The following is an 18,359-nucleotide window of genomic DNA, read 5'->3' on the forward strand; positions in this document are numbered from 1 at the left end:
ATTATTGAACCTTATACAATACTTTTAAAATCCATTTTCGCCTCTTACTAAACTTGGTACTCCATTTACGACGACCCTTTAACCCCAGAACCAAAATATCTAATTTTAAATCATTTTCAACGGCTTATTGGACCTTTTGAAGCTGGAGTGTAACAAAGGAGCGTCCGCGCAGGATCTTCGGCTCGTTGGTTCTGTTTCGGCGTGTCAGTGAACTGTGGTGCCATCTGTTGAGAACGGTGCAGAAATTATGCTTTTCCGTTGAGTTAAGGGGCGATTCACTGGACTCTTTCTGCTATATTGCTGCTGAGAGGAACGGGGAAACAACATACATTTGGTATATGTATCTTTCTTTCTCAGTACGTCTTAGCAGAAAGTAACTCTGTATGTCTGTTACGTCTTCGGGGTCATCCATTAATTACGTCACACGAATTTCTAGGTTTTTTTACCCCTCCCCCCCTCCTTGTCACACTTGGTCACATTTGACAAACCCCTCCCCCCTGGTGTGACGTCACATTTCTTCAACGAAATCGGCAAATATTTATTTAATATTTTATCAAAATATTTTTGACAAAAGAAATATTAGTAATTTTACAACCCAAAACTGATTAAGAAATAAAATTAAACGAATAAAAACGATTATCGTTTCAAAACCTTGTTATTTAAATGATAATTAGCGTATAAAATAATTTAAATACATTTTTGGTTACTGATGAAGTTAAAGTGACGTCACAAAGTTTATGACTCCCCCCTCCCCCTTGTCACAACATGTCACATTTTCTTGACCCCCTCCCTCCCCCTAAACGTGTGATGTAATTAATGGATGACCCCTTCCGGCTTAAACCGCTGAACCGATTTAGATGAAATTTGGTAATTTGGTAAGTAGTTTAAAGCCCGAGGAAGGATAGTTTTATATCAGTCGCCATCATCATCATCTCACGAAAACAACTCTAGTTTAGTTGTGCATAGGGTACTTACTTACAACACAAAAGTAGGTACATGTGAATATAAATGTAATACCTATGTCGGTATGTCCTTCGTATTAGGTAGCAGAAGTAATGAAACCCATTGGTTTTTATCGCAACCGTGCGTAATTGCTTTTTTGAACGAGTATGCTAATGGAACTGACTTAACCAAACGGCCTACAAGATATATAATAACGTGTAATGATACAGTCAGCACTAAATATTTTCAGAAAAAGATGTATGAAAGATAGTTAGAGGGATATAGGGATAGGATATAGTTTTTATCAATCATTATCATCATCTTCATCATTCCACGCAGACGAAGTTGCGGGCAGAAATAATTACTAATTTCTAGTTTTTGGACTTCCACGTTCACATTCAGGGTATGGATGGATTGGATATGAATATAAATTTGGTGTAGACTGTAGACACACATTTTTTGGGAAAAAATCGAGAAGCGAGCAATAGCCACCGCATAGCAATGGTTTTCTCACAGGGCCCGATTCGGATTTTGAAATAGACATCTATTAGACATCACCAAGATACGATAACGATATGTTTAAGATCTAACCTGTCAAATTTGACATTTGGGCGATTCTGGAGATACTGTTGAACGATTTCCACAGGATATGACTTAGAGATCCAATTCACATCTAATAGATATCTTACTCTATCTAACGTAAAAGTGACATTGGTTGCCCGAATTGCGCTGCAAAAGAGAACTACATAGTTGATATCTAAACTATAACGTATCTAGAATGGATCTAGTACGTGTCGTCTCTTGTGAATATCTTGAAGTTCGAATACGGCAGACAGTGCTGTATATATTTATGATCTAAGTATGTAAGTAACTACTCCTATTCAAAATACACAACAACTGTACAGCAACTGTGTCAAGTTCAACAACCCGTGCGAGGCCGATGACATGTCATGCCATGATCGATGATCTATGATCATTGCACCGGACGTAGTTTTGGATTGAGGTAATCTAGTTTGATGATTACGAGTATGTTAGGTACCTGTTTTAATTTTTTTTTAGCGTAAATAATATAATTACGGAGCAAACAAGTAATGATAAAAAGGTAATCTTAAAAAAAGGTAAAAGGTGTTCTTATAAAAAGGTAATGGCCATAATAATTAACGTGTATGACCCTAGTACGTACCACGAGTGCTGGTGGCCTAGCGGTAAGAGCGTGCGACTTTCAATCTGGAGGTCGCGGTTTCTGAACCCCGGCTCGTACCAATGAGTTTTTCGCAACTTGTGTACAAAACAAATGTCATTTGATATTTACCAGCCGCTTTTCGGTGAAGGAAGACATCGTGAGGAAACCGGATTAATCCCAATAAAGCCTAGTTCTACGCCTACAACTCGTGCCTACGCCAATTCTTGGGATTAGTTGTCAAACGGACCCCAGGCTCTCATGAGCCGTGGCAAAATGCCGGGACAACGCGAGGAAGACGATGATGACCCTAGTACACACCATAGCACAGTATAAGGAAGATAGTAATTTTAGACCTAACTAACCATACGGTTCCTATGAGAAAGTCCGCCTGTCATTTGTTAAAAGCAGGTTCCAACGTGTTATTAGCTAGCAAACGTTAATTAGCTCTAGGTTAGTACTTAGACCAACACTTAGACCATACATTAGCGTAGGTCGCTTTACAGTTATGCTCTATTATGGAGTTGACAATGGACCTTTGAGACTATTATAGGTCTATACCTAGAGTAGGTCGATATTGCTCTGAAGATCCGTTATTGACCTTGAACGAGTATAACAACAAACAGTACCTTATTGTACTATTATGATCGGAAAAGAAAGTGGAGCAACAGACATTTAGAAAATAGGTACTTATTTTATTGGGGTACCTATAATGTTGTACTGTTCCTATATTACTTTTTTTCTGAAGAGAAATAATTTATTATATAATAAGTGTTATAAAATAAATATAAAAGTAAAATTTAAGTACCACAATTAAGATAACTAAAGCAAAAAAATTTAAAATACCTACCTATCAAAATTTTGCGCCCTTGGTAGGGTGCCCATCACGCTTGTTCTTGTTCGTAACATATCAGAAGTCCGAAACCAGATAATTTGCCGAAATCGAAACCTAAGGTTCAGTTTTGCTCTAGTTTCGGCTGAAATATGATTTTTATACCGAAACCTGTCGAAACTGAAACTTCGGCGGAATCCAATTAAAGCACAACAGGACTCGGACCGATTTTGGCTCCGTAAAACAGCCCCAAAGTACCTAATAGCCTTAATTTTTTCTCAAGATTCGACTTATTTTAGGAGTAATTTGTGACGTTAACTATGAAAAGGGACCTTGTCGATAGGCAACTGGCGTTATAAACGACGCTTCGATCAAATACAACGCTGCGTGACGCTATGCGACGTAAGCGCCATCGACAATATAAAGGCCCCTTTTCATAGATAATGCCACATTTAGTCATGGCCCTTCGTTTTCCTAAATTCGAAGCTGAGAATGTGAAGTTCAGATTCGAAAGTTCAAGTTTTATCTTCAATAATTTCGCAGAACTTGGAGTTTCCTATCATCACTTCGGTGATAAATAAGTACTTATTACATCCTGTTTGATTTAATTTGACCTAGTAAGGCCCACCGTACAAAGTTCCCCGATTTTTAATTTGAACCTTATTGTATAGTAGATATTAGGGTGACTTTCATTTGTTTTAGAAAATAGTGACACGAACGAAATGCTACTTTATCCAGTTTTTGAAAGGTTCGAATTAGATTGAAACAGAATGTACATGCACATTAAGCCTTACGAGGTTAAAGTGATTATTGATTAACGTAATTTATGGACAATTTATTAAAATTCCATGAATACCCCATCAGTATAAGTTTTAACGTACCTAATGAAATACTAATTCAAAACACAAGCCTTCACGACAACAGTCTTTATCTAAAATCCAGCTAATTAAAATATCAACCAGCATTATGACTCATATGATGCACGCCAGTGCATTGTATTATTTGCCACGCCAGTGTACCCACATAATGAAGGAATTTGCATTATAAAAGACGCTATTGTAATCATAATAATGTGTTCTGTATAGGGAGTGACTGTACTTAGTCTAGATTTTTAATAGGTAGGTACTTACTTATTGTGTGATTTTTAATATGTGCGAAGTATGATAGACGGAAAAACACAACGAGAGCAACGACCGGCGTGAGAAAATTTAAACTTTCAGGGGACGACATCTTCATACTATATGATGCTGTCAACTGTCACATATGTAATGTGTCCCTTACCCGCCAGGGCGGCGCCACAGTCACAGAGCGAATATTGAAGAAGCAGTTTGAAGAGTATCAGCTCTTTTACAAAATAATATTGTCATAAAAAGGATTTCTTTAAAAATGTATTTTAAAATACTGTAAAATAAAAACCGGCCAAGTGCGAGTCGGACTCGCGTTTCTAGGGTTCCGTACATAAGTCCGACTCACGCTTCACTGCACATTTCTAATAAGTTTTCCTGTCATACAGGTAAAGAACTATCTTGTGGATTTTTTTCCAAATTTCAGACCCAGTAGTTTCAGAGATAAAGGGGGGGTAATTTTTTGGCTATTTTCTTAAATAACTTCGAACCTATGTATTTTAAAATTATAAAAAAAACATACATGTCCATCTTTGGGTCACTAATTTACATGTGTACCAAACTTCAACTTAATTGGTCCAGTAGTTTCCGAGAAAATAGGCTGTGACAGACAGACAGACGCACGATTAATCCTATAAGGGTTCCGTGTTTTCCTTTTGAGGTACGGAACCCTAAAAAATGAAAAAAACCCCGACGCATAAAATACTATTATAAATTTAAATCCAGCAAGCTACAGTTTCCGGGTACACCCGCACCTTTTTCATTACTCACACAATTTGTTGCAAATACTTACCTATATACTTACTCGTTATACCTAAGATGGACTAATTACCTACCTAAACCTTATATTATACCTAAGAACTGATGTAAAAAGTAATGAAATAAATGCATTTGTGTTTGTATTTATAACATCAGTTATGGTAATGTTAAAATACAGGTTTCATATAATTTCGCTGTGTCTAAGGTCCGAATGACCGCACTGACCTTCACCTTGACTCGACTCAAGGACCTAGTATATTAATCCTATATGTATTAGAGGGTGAAAGTGATTTCATTGAACACATAAACATACTGGAGTAGGTATATATTTCGTCACATTGTGAAATCTCGCAAGCACTGAGTACAATCAAATCATTACTTAATAAGTAATAACGGAGTCTTCGTTAATGATGTTTACCACCCATTTGCTATCAATTTCTCGATTAACCGCAAGTAATTGTTTACTTACTTAGTAGTTAGTAACATAATACGCATTCAGATTATACCTACGCTCAAGTTTAAGTCATTTTGTCTATTTGTGTGTATGTTTAACTAAAAATATGAACACTCTTGAATACAGGTCACAAATTTTCAAATAGTAGAAGGGTTTTACAAACTTCTTAAAAAGCTGGTAGATTTTTTTATATTCTGAATTTATCTACATCAGGCAGTTAAATAGTGCAGTCACAAAACTGTAGTATTATTATTTTAACTGTCACAAACTTTATTAACAAGCAGCAATTTACTATCGTCATCATCCTCAATAACTCACCAATTACTAAATAAATGCAAAAACCTTTAAATCAACCTTGTATCGAGGAAAACTGCAGCGCAAGACTATGGTCCATTAATCTCACGGACCGGTCCACCGACCAGCAAATAAGACCCCCTCGTCTCTCGGTTGTCCTATCCTTAGCACGTAAAAAATGGCAGTTGAATTTGAAATCAATAGTGTAGCAAATATGGTTGAAATTGTTTTGTTCTGTAATCGAATAAAAAAAAATCAAAAGCAACTCTGTTCCAATTGAAAATGGTTTAAATTATTTTGAAGTAATTAGTACTATGGGTAGGACTGTGGGCCTTAGCAGGCTACAGATTGGTATAATTAGATATGGCAAGAGGGGTCTTGGTATAATGGTAGTAGTTAGTGCGTAGGGAGGAGTGTTTGTGTGGATTCAAGCCACTCATTCTCGCTGAGATCCCAGAGAGGTGAGTCGTATTCATTTTTAAAATTTTAATATTATATTTTGATGTATTTTATTTACGAACAATTCGTAATTTATTAGTTTATTTAGATTGCTTACCGACTGATATAGAACTAATTAGGATAAAAATACGATATGTTTTTTTTTAAATAATACAATAGGATAATGTTCAAAAATCTCGAAGATGCTTTTCAAATCTTGTAATTGACATAATGACAACTTGTGAAGTGGTGTGATACACACAAGTGCATACAACTACACCCAAGGACAATGCAAACAGGTTGCTTTGTTATAAACTTTGTTGTTGATTTTGTTGCTCTTGTAACGTAGGTACCTAATTTGTTGTTTTCTTTCGTTATTTACTGCACATATATTTGACATCATTTATCCTTATTCACATTCACCACGTTCTATTTTTATATACGGATTAATGTAGCGCTCATAATTCTTCAACTGGTTGAGATTTTATTTTTATTTTGTATATTTTCAATTGAAAGTACTTAGTTTCTCATGGGATAATCCGTGGTATACGACTTCAAATCTCATTAGCTAAACGTTACTTCTGCCTTCCCATGTCCGAGCAATGAACATCCAGCAAAAAACCATTTTGTTTATATCACAAATTAGTTATTATTATTGTGGTTTTTGGTGGCTTCCGTTTCTCACACTATTATAGTTTTTTACGATAGAATTTTATGTTTCTTGAGTCATCACCATTAGCTTCAGTATCTAGTGAATGGTACAGGTATTATTTTGTGGCCAGATTTCGAGCTTATTAGTCTACTCTGTGGATAGGGAACTTTACATACACCTTTCTTTGGCTTCCATTGCAGATATATAAGTTTTTTTTTTTAAATAAATACCCGAACTTACCACAGAAGAGTCACGAATAATATTTTCGCATCTGTTATAATAAATCGACGTGAAGTACGAGTATAAATTAGAAATTACTACACTGACACTCCCGCTGAAGTGTCAACATTTCTTCTTGCTTTCTTCTTTAAAATATTTAGCATACAAATAACTCCAAAGCAACAAAATAATTAACGGACGGAAAAACGGACGGACGGAAAAACGTGCAGAATGGAGTCAGTCATTAAATCGGTTATGTTTCGAGAATTAGATCCCTGAAGTACCCAATGTTGTTCCCATCCATCAGACAGAAATACCTATAGAACCGTTAATACATATCTCGTTTCGAACATCGTTAAGTTAGCATCAAGGAGGGAGTTTAGTACTTACCTACTACCATTGCGAACGAGCTGAGACAAAATATGGTCACGATTTATCAATTATTGAGATCTATCTTGTTACGCAGAACCAAACCTGAAGTACCTATGTGTCTAAGTCCGAGTATTAAATATCTTAAGATTGAATGTACCTAGTAAAGGGGCCCACTGATTAACAGTCCGCCGGACGGAATCGGCCTGTCAGAAGAACAAAAAGTTGACAGATCCGAACAACTGACAGGCAGATACCATCCGGGGGACTGTTAATCAGTGGGCCCCTTAAATACATTTAGTAATTTAGAGCAGGAACAACTTAAGATTCGAATTATTGAATGATGAATGCTGCCGCAATTTGTGTGAATTTTGTAGAGGTTGTACATCTCGCTTTGCTGTGTAACTTTATTCCTATTTAACTATTTGCGTACTGTAGGTACATTATTTTTAATTATGTCTTTTTCTTCTTGTCTGTTACCTTCCGTCAGCGCTGGAAGCCACCAGCAACATGCTGAGATGGGGCCAGTTCGTGGCACTTTAATCCTATTTTGTGTTTTCTCTTTTATTATGTATTGTCTCGATTGTTTGTGCTTACGAATAAATACTATTCTATTCTATTCTTTCGAAAAATAAGAATATTAGGATATGTTTCGTAAGCGTCATGAACTGAGTTGTATTTGAAAGCTGTAAAGATTTTTTCTTTTGGACTGATCAGATTGTCCAATAAATTCAAGAGTTTGGTGAAATTTTCAATTCCGTAGATGATCTACTTAATAGGTACAGTCACCACACGGGATTGTTATGCCATTTAGGGTTCTTGCTACATTAGATATTATATAGCGTAAGTATTGAACAACCAATTTAGCTAGGACCCTAAATGGCGCAACAATCGCGGAGCGTGATGGTACGTTCAACTTGATTATCTAAGTCAGTTAACTTGTGTTAAAAATATTTAGTGAAATGGGGTCTGGCGGCGTGTCGAGCATACACGCCGCCAGACCCACATTGAGAATAAATGCTACATAGCCTTTTCCGCAAAGTGTAAACAGAGAGAGAGAAAGGCAAAATTTACCTAGCCAGAAGTTCCACGGTCTGAGTTATTTGAGTGATTCTTCTAGCATTTAAGTGTTTTATTGTCTTCTAGAAGCAGCCATGAAGCACATCGTACTGTTGGCAGCCTTCGTCGCCATGGCGGCGGCACACCACGGACACGTAAGTGTGCTAATTATACGGTGTTTATCAATCGATACCACGGCCGTTTTGATGCACCAGTTATTCATGCAAATGCAAAAGGAAACCCACTAAACTAACGAAAGAAACTAGGAAAGGAAACTAGGTACTTGAAGACTGAAGAAGTTCTTTGTTTAATAAGTTTCTTGTTCTGAAATTGCCGGAACAGCTTGGGGTTGGCAACTGTCAAAGGTTTGCATAGATGGCGCCATCACAGGTTTTACTTTGCCTACTTGGAATTTAAAATAATAGTTAGATATATTTCAATATAATCAATTAATCATGTAAGGGGCGCCATCTTATCGATTAAGTACTTAAATATTAGGAATTTGACTTTTTCTCCGTTTGCGCCGAATACAATGAAAATACTCTACTTGTCCAATTATCGACGCATTCCTCCCTGATATTTATTACTCTTAAGATAAAGAGTAAAGACCCCTTGGTTGCAGTTACTATGGGCAAGACTGATGGTACTGCAACCAAGCGGCCGGTATACTTCGACCAATAAAACATCTATAATCAACCTCAACATTAGTTTCCAAATGTTTGTTTTTGTTATTAGTTCTCAATATATCTAGTGATTTCAGGTTCCCGAGCTTCGTGCCATCGCCCGCGTGGGTGACCCCAACAACCCAGCCAGCATCCAGGGCAACGTGACCTTCACCCAGCTTCATGACGGCAAAGTCCGTATTGAGGGAACCATCCTTGGTCTGCCTCATGGACAGTACGGGTTCCATGTGCATGAGAAGGGAGATCTGACTGGAGGATGCTTGAGCACTGGTGCACATTTCAACCCGGAGCATGTAAGTTCTTGTCTACCTTACGTTACTCGTAGCTTAGGTAGTTCATGCCATCTCACGTGAGACCCCTCCTCTCACGAATGATGGCAACTAGCATCCAAGGTAAGGTCCCTGTTACCCTAGATGCTAGTTGTTGTCTCAACAGGGGTGTTGAGACACTTGAGACAAGTTTTATATTTATAAGAAAGGAAATTTGATTGGACGCTTTTTGAACACTGGCAGTCACTTCAACTCAGAAAAAATCAACATCGAAGGCATACTTTCTCATATTCATCAGAAATTATACTTTAATGGTGATTAAATCCTGAGTTACAGTACTATCGAGCTGCATCCCCATTCCCCTTATCTTCAAAAAAATAGCCCCTTGTAGTTTCCTATCATCATTCTGTAAGGACGTAGTCAACTCTCAAAACTTCGTTAGTAGATTATCTAAAGTAAAAAAAAAACCACCCCCGTTCAAATGCCGAGCTCTATTCTGTAGACTTACCACAGGAGCGCCTTGACAGTTCTTGTCCGTGACATAGACTACCCGTCTTTTCTAACTGTATTAGCGAAGCTAGCTCTTTACAAAACCATCTCCCAACCCTTCCAGAAACAGCACGGGCACCCCAACGACGAAGAGCGCCACGTCGGCGACCTCGGCAACATAGAGTTCGACGACACCCGCATCGGCCGCATCGACTTCACCGACTCCCTCATCTCCCTGGTTGGCGAGCACGGCATCCTCGGCCGCGCCGTGGTCTTGCACGAGAGAGCTGATGACTTCGGACGCTCTGACCATCCCGACTCGAGGAAGACTGGGAACGCTGGCGGTCGAGTCGCTTGCGGCGTCATTGGCATCCTGTAGGCGCTTTTTTACTCTTTTATTTTTGCATTTCCACACTGGCCAGTATGACGTTCTATGTTTAAAAGTGTTATACTTTTTTATACTGGCCAGTGTGAAAATTGGTATTCTAATTTGGTTTTCGATTGCTTTCTTTTATGCCAGTCAATAAAATGGACATAATATAAAGGAAACATTTTTAAAGTGCTTAAAGTGTTCCTTATTGGTTAGGAAGAAGATTGAAGGACATTCTGCTTTCAAATCTCGATATATTTTTCCATCGATATTTTTTCCGCTCTCTAAGTTACCTATTGGTTTTAAAAATAGAAATTATGTAATCTAACTTATTAGTTTATCAGGTGGTCAGTGGTCACAAAATACGTTATGAATTATAAGGTTAAGCTTGTTTACAATGGGCAGCCGTTGCAATAGTTCAAATATCTGGAAAGACTGGTTTGGCCGAACGCAATATTAAATAAACTGAACTGGTTTGTTTCTCAATGTACTAGCGGTAGGTTCGGTTGACGATTTTTGTATTTAAGTGAATAAAGATAAATGTGTACTGGTGTGTTTCTTTTGTTAGATGTCGTACTTTAAAATATTTTTATGAGGATATCAAAAATAAAAGTTGAAGTTCCAAAAACAGGGAAAAACAAATAATCGAAATGAAATGAACATAAATAGTCCGACGTGGTGACAAGTACCTAAGCATTCCTCAATAGTGTTAATACCTAAGAGAAATTATGCATCTGTCACCAAAGTACAGATTTCAAAATAACAATCCTTACATACAGCTTGATAGAGAATACATGGTCCCAAAAAAACTTTGCTATAAAAATAGACACTTATGTATGTATGTTACTTACATGTCTCTGCCAGAAAGAATCGAAAAATCAATGGCTACTTTGAACGTAGCTACTTAACCCGCTTTTCTGAGGTAGGTAGATACCTTGTCAAGCAATAAGTTGACATTGTCACTGTAAAGTCAGTCACGACAAGAGCCTATGCACATATCTGATGCAATCATTCAAGTCTCCAAGGTGAACAGAACACAATCACGATTCACGCATTACCAGACCCTTTACATACAACTTCTCATACATGCATTTCGTACAACCTAAATTACACTTAGTTACAATACCGATACAGTATAAATTTGATTCGCCGTCTCGAAGCTTGTAAGTAGCCTATAATTTTATTGTTCGATCAAATTTAGAATTTGCATAGTTGTGATAGAGTTTAAAATTGGCTGATCGGATGTAAAGCTTGTTGTACCTAGACTTGAACACTGGTTGGTTTTGCACATTGGAAAAAAGTAAATCTATTATCACGTTGGCAGAATCTTGAGTCATGGTAGTTTACGAATAAAAACAACAGACAATCGGTGATTGTATGGGTGGACGTAATCGTAATACTGCCCCATCAAACATAACAACCGTATGCTGTATTGGACACTTATTCAATTGTATACTATCTTATTCTCGCGTGATAAAGTACCTAATATACTTTTCATTTCTCATGGTCCGAAAGTGGGTCAATGTTGTTCTATGAAGTGTGCAGAAAGTGATACGTTTCTCACGTACTGTGTACCTACGTTTGTCACAGAGATACTATTAGACCGGGAGATAGTGACACATTTTACTGGGTCATTTGTACCAGTATGGCGGTTCGTCAGGGGTCTAATTACGTAAAGAACGAAATAAAAATGATGGTCATAGCGCTGGTACCGGCGGCCCAATCGCGTGGGCGTTAGTCGAACGTGTCGGATAAAATACGAGTGTCGAACGATTTGTTCCACAAAAATCCTCGTATTATTCGATAGTCCATAAAAAAGAAGTAGACGGTAGCGTAATGCCATACTTCTCCGGTGTGACTTACAGCCCGCCATACTGAGGCGAACACATTAATAAAAAAAAAACAATTCAATCATTTGTGCCAAGCTAATTTTTGCACAGGTGATCATCGTCGAGCAGCCATTCATGGACATCACCATGCCATACTTTTCGGATGGTTCCAAATGGCCGCCATACCGCCGCAAAGGAGTTAATTTTTTTTTTATTGCTAAACGATTTGTACCATCTTGTAATTTTTTTTCAAGACTTTCTGTGTGATCATAAATGGAAATCTCATAATGCCATACCTGTAGGAGGTGGCAAATGTGTACAATATTTTTTTTTTATTTCAAGTATGGTGCCCCTTTTTCCCCCTATTAGAAGTATGGCAAATATAATAATGGTCACATTGCATCATATAATTTCCAAAAATCCAAATGCCATACTGGTACAAATCGTCAAAAAATTGTTTTTTGTTTTAAGTCTTGGCTTAAGTCTCACAGTCGTCCGCCCCGTAGTTATAATCTGAAATATATTTTTTTAGGTACAATTGTATCCAAACAAACAGAATATGATGATGCCATGCTGTAAAAAATTATTTTACGTATACATAGTCGTATTTTTGAAACGTGTCGATTAAATAAGTTTTTCAAGTATGGCAGCACTTTATCCCCCTACTATAAGTATGGCAATTATAATAACGGTCACATTTTATCAAATACTTTCCAAAAATTTAAATGCAATACTGGTACAAATCGTTTAACAAAAAAAAAAAATTAACTCCCTTGCGGCGGTATGGCGGCCATTTGGAACCGTCCGAAGAGTATGGCATGGTGATGTCCATGAATGGCTGCTCGACGATGATCACCTGTGCAAAAATTAGCTTGGCACAAATGGTTGAATTGTTTTTTTTTAATTAATGTGTTCGCCTCAGTATGGCGGGCTGTAAGTCACACCGGAGAAGTATGGCATTACGCTACCGCCTACTTCTTTTTTATGGACTATCGGAAAATACGAGGATTTTTGTGGAACAAATCGTTCGACACTCGTATTTTATCCGACACGTTCGACTAACGCCCACGCGATTGGGCCGCCGGTACCAGCGCTATGACCATCATTTGTGACGTCCCACGGTCAAAGGTACCTTATGGCGGGTATGGAGTTATGCATACCCCAGTAATCTACAATAAATAAGCTATCGATAACACAAAAGATCAACCTTCTAGGTTGCGTAGTTACAGAGATATGATTTTTTGAAAATAATGTTGTGAAATTAGCAACTTTACGATAGAGAAGTTTTAAGTTTAGCCGCCTAAAAAACTATGTTCCTGAAGTAAGTTACATAGTTGACTACAAATAATAATACCTTATATATGTGAGATTAAAAAAATATTGCGACTTGTTCTGTAATGCAAATAGAAACTTTTGATATCGACTGATTTATGTGTATACTAGCCAATCTCTTGAAAATAAAGTTTTATTTCATTTTCACGATTGATTGCAATGAGCTCTCAAGATTTAAATTCTATCTATTAGAAAACGACACTGACAGACAGTTTAAGCAAAAAACAATACCGATTTAGAGGTGAAAATGTATTTTCTGACTTTTTCATATAAAATCACAAAATTGAATATTTTTACTTTTAATGTGACACACAATCAATTTTTCTGAGCACATATGAAAGAAATTCTGTCATTCAAATGAAATAAATCCTAAAACCCCAACTAAATACTATATTTAACCCCTTATGCCACTTTAAACTTACATAACAATAACAGTATTTGCTCCATACATTTACGAAAAGGTACCTTATGGAAATAAATCTAATAATACATCACTACAAAATATCAATCATATTACAGTTTATCTTTTATGAATAGAAAATATTAATTTACATTAAACTGCCCCAAATTTAATTAGTTCTTCGTCATAATAATCTTAAAAAAGACCAATAATTTGTATGTAATGAAAAGGTACCTTGTGATTAAGTTACATGATGAGGCATGATGATGATGGAACAGTTAGGATAAACTAATAATATTTTGGGGTTAAGATGGTATAAATCGTCTATTTCTTATCAATAATATATTTCGGTTGCTATTGAAGATAAGCGGCATTGAGGTTCAATGACCTCAGATATTCCATAAGGTAATGCGTCGGGTATTGGCATTTTTCAGCAAACCAATGGCTGATTTACTGCATGCGACCAAACCAAATGAAGATTATTCTAGTTAAGAAAGACTTGACGAGAGTAACTTTGGTATAATAGCAGGCTACTTGGATTTGTGATGTCGGTCTATGTACGGTTATAATATTTGCGAGGCGCCCCAACCAGAACTGAAATTATCAAATTAGTTTTGCAGAATGCTAATACAGTTCTCTACCAAACTTCTTTTCCCGTATTGACTAGTTTTTTTGGGAATTTTCAATCTTTTTTCCATAAGGTACCTTTTCTACTAAACTCTGAGACGACATTACTAGGCTTATAACTAACTTATAACAAAAATAAAAACAGGTAAACAAACGTTACGCATTAAGGTTTCAGATCACACAATAAAAAAAAATTGAGCATTTTTTCACCTCTTTACAAAACATTTCATATCTCCGAAACTAGAAACCCTCATAAGGTACCTTTTCCCGTGGAACGTCACATTTTTCTTTCCTTCATTACATGCTTAGACCCCTGACGAACCGCCATACTGGTACAAATGACCCAGTAAAATGTGTCACTATCTCCCGATACCGGTCTATATACCGATATGTCAGTGCCGAAAGCGATCGACATTTTTAGTTGAAGAAATGTCACTTCTGACACTGACAGATCGGTATCGTATCGCCGTGATATCTTATAAGCATTGATCGAATTGGGCCGTATGTTAGAACACAATAACGCATCATATTAAATGGGTGCAGATAAAAGGTCTAATGTTAACACGGGTGAGCTGATTTTGCGGAAACTATGTAAATTCAGCATTTCACTTATCATCCACGAGGCGACAATTACAACAAAGTATACAATGATAAGTTAATAACAACTATTCGTACTAATATTGCCTCGCTGTTCCGCCTGTCTGAAACATTTTAATTGACTGACTCCGTTGATTCAAACTTTAATTAAATTCTGTGGCAAAGTCGGTTATAATAAATTACGACGGTTTTAAGTCATAATGAAAAAATATCTCCGGTTCGTAGTTTTCTCCTGAAAATATCTTGAAAATAAAAATGTTACAGTAAACACATGTCGCATGCATATGATTTTATATAACTTAGTCACAGCTAAAAGTACCTCAAATATTGATTTAGTAAGTGGCCACTTGTTCTATCTTTATTGTCACCCGTTTTAACTAGGTTTCAGCATTTAGGGTCAGGAATTTTTGCATTACCTATCAGTGGCGGCGCGTCAAACATATCCATAGGCAAGCCGGGGCTAATTTGGCTTATATATTTCCTTTACAACTCTTCTCAAACGTCCAAAAACAGGCAAGCCGGTGGGAATCGGCTTTTATGGACGCGCCGCCACTGTTACCTATACCTAGTATACCATACGTATTATACCTACATAGAGAAACCCTTTTTTCTGGCACGTACTCTACATTTGCCAATTGAGAAATCATGTACAATCCAATTCACAAACATATCGTTCCAAAGATATACGCGACCTTATTGTCAGTGTCTTAGAGGCAATTATATTTTTGGAACGTTAGCTTGTAAATATCTTTTCATCACACTTGCTCGGAAAAGATGTATTTACACGTAGGGCTTGCGGGCGGGAAATTGAATTTTTCGCCCTAGGGCGGAAAAAATCTTTTCCGAGCAAGTGTGATGAAAAACACTTATTTACACGTAGGGCTTGCGGGCGGAAAAGATTTTTTCCGCCCTAGGGCGGAAAAGTGTTTTATACAGAAGTTTGTTTTTATTAATTCTCCTTTTTTTCCTTACAAGTGTGATGAAAAACATTGTGTGTGCCACGGGCGGTAAAGAAATTCCGAACTCGTGAACATTTTAAGCCCTCGCTTCGCGTCGGGCTTAAAATTGACACTCGTTCGTAATTTCTTATTTCCCGCCCTTAATACACAATGTACTATTACAGTACATCTTGCACTAGTGCGGGAAACAGCACTTTCAGTGCGTATGTCAAAAGTTTAAAGGGCCATATGTACTGTGAAACGTTGTATGATACACGTGCCGATAAGTAATTCGCAACTCGTGCCGATTTACTACCTTCGGTCGTGTTTTAATTTATCGCCACTCGTTTCGAATTTCCTCTTTTCCGTACTTGTTACGTAAATAACTACTGTGAACTTGACCGTACCTCCTGAACAGATTGGCACATGACGAATAAAAAACAGTTCTGATCTTCATTAGATGGTTACTAACGATGTTTGCTCTTGATAGATGTTTTGGAAGCCGAAGTTTTACCATCTAGGGCTGAATTAAACCACCCCACTCAACTCAAATTTCTTCCATATTCTTACTTATTGTTTTCTATTTCCAGGGATCCCGTCGATGGGTGGAGCAACACAGCCTCCTTAGCCACCATCGCACCATCAATGTTCCTCCTCTCATCTTTACTGGTCTTGCTGCGTTAATGTGTACTTATTCATTTAGGGTCGGACCATGACTTTCATACCAAGTTGTACGTCAAGTATGGAGCTTATAGGGATATGTGTGACGTTCCACGGGAAAAGGTACCTTATGAGGGTTTCTAGTTTCGGAGATATTAAATGTTTTGTAAAGAGGTGAAAAAATGCTCAATTTTTTTTTATTGTGTGATCTGAAACCTTAATGCGTAACGTTAGTTTACCTGTTTTTATTTTTGTTATAAGTTAGTTATAAGCCTAGTAATGTCGTCTCAGAGTTTAGTAGAAAAGGTACCTTATGGAAAAAAGATTGAAAATTCCCAAAAAAACTAGTCAATACGGGAAAAGAAGTTTGGTAGAGAACTGTATTAGCATTCTGCAAAACTAATTTGATAATTTCAGTTCTGGTTGGGGCGCCTCGCAAATATTATAACCGTACATAGACCGACATCACAAATCCAAGTAGACTGCTATTATACCAAAGTTACTCTCGTCAAGTCTTTCTTAACTAGAATAATCTTCATTTGGTTTGGTCGCATGCAGTAAATCAGCCATTGGTTTGCTGAAAAATGCCAATACCCGACGCATTACCTTATGGAATATCTGAGGTCATTGAACCTCAATGCCGCTTATCTTCAATAGCAACCGAAATATATTATTGATAAGAAATAGACGATTTATACCATCTTAACCCCAAAATATTATTAGTTTATCCTAACTGTTCCATCATCATCATGCCTCATCATGTAACTTGACCACAAGGTACCTTTTCATTACATACAAATTATTGGTCTTTTTTAAGATTATTATGACGAAGAACTAATTAAATTGGGGGCAGTTTAATGTAAATTAATATTTTCTATTCATAAAAGATAAACTATAATATGATTGATATTTTGTAGTGATGTATTATTAGATTTATTTCCATAAGGTACCTTTTCGTAAATGTATGGAGCAAATACTGTTATTGTTATGTAAGTTTAAAGTGGCATAAGGGGTTAAATATAGTATTTAGTTGGGGTTTTAGGATTTATTTCATTTGAATGACAGAATTTCTTTCATATGTGCTCAGAAAAATTGATTGTGTGTCACATTAAAAGTAAAAATATTCAATTTTGTGATTTTATATGAAAAAGTCAGAAAATACATTTTCACCTCTAAATCGGTATTGTTTTTTGCTTAAACTGTCTGTCAGTGTCGTTTTCTAATAGATAAAATTTAAATCTTGAGAGCTCATTGCAATCAATCGTGAAAATGAAATAAAACTTTATTTTCAAGAGATTGGTTAGTATACAGATAAATCAGTCGATATCAAAAGTTTCTATTTGCATTACAGAACAAGTCGCAATATTTTTTTAATCTCAGATATATAAGGCATTATTATTTGTAGTCAACTATGTAACTTACTTCAGGAACATAGTTTTTTAGGCGGCTAAACTTAAAACTTCTCTATCGTAAAGTTGCTCATTTCACAACATTATTTTCAAAAAATCATATCTCTGTAACTACGCAACCTAGAAGGTTGATCTTTTGTGTTATCGATAGCTTATTTATTGTAGATTACTGGGGTATGCATAACTCCATACCCGCCATAAGGTACCTTTGACCGTGGGACGTCACATGTATGCATACCCCTATAAGCTCCATACTTGACGTTTGTGCAAAGTTAGCGTGGTCAGAGTTTACGTTTTAATTGATATTCAGAACTAGATACAGTATAACTTAAGTATATGGTATTTATTGTATGTAATCCTGGATATTGTTTTCATATCCAAAGTTTCCCAGTGCTACGATAAGTACAAATTGTTTATTTATATAATTTTAATGG

The 18,359-nt window shown here is 36.7% G+C and overlaps 1 protein-coding gene across 1 annotated transcript; it reads left to right on the plus strand.

Annotated features, from left to right (window-relative positions):
- The first annotated feature begins 8,367 nt into the window (after nt 1-8,367).
- LOC134792719 (superoxide dismutase [Cu-Zn]-like) lies at nt 8,368-16,571 on the plus strand. Its single transcript, XM_063764018.1, has 4 exons — nt 8,368-8,477; nt 9,083-9,298; nt 9,888-10,138; nt 16,447-16,571. Exons 1-4 carry the CDS (start codon nt 8,418-8,420, stop codon nt 16,538-16,540), a joined length of 621 nt encoding a protein of 206 aa, XP_063620088.1. The 5' UTR covers nt 8,368-8,417; the 3' UTR covers nt 16,541-16,571.
- Nucleotides 16,572-18,359: the final 1,788 nt, after the last annotated feature.

Source organism: Cydia splendana, chromosome 8, assembly GCF_910591565.1.
Source record: "Cydia splendana chromosome 8, ilCydSple1.2, whole genome shotgun sequence".
Classification (NCBI taxonomy): Eukaryota; Metazoa; Arthropoda; class Insecta; order Lepidoptera; family Tortricidae; genus Cydia; species Cydia splendana.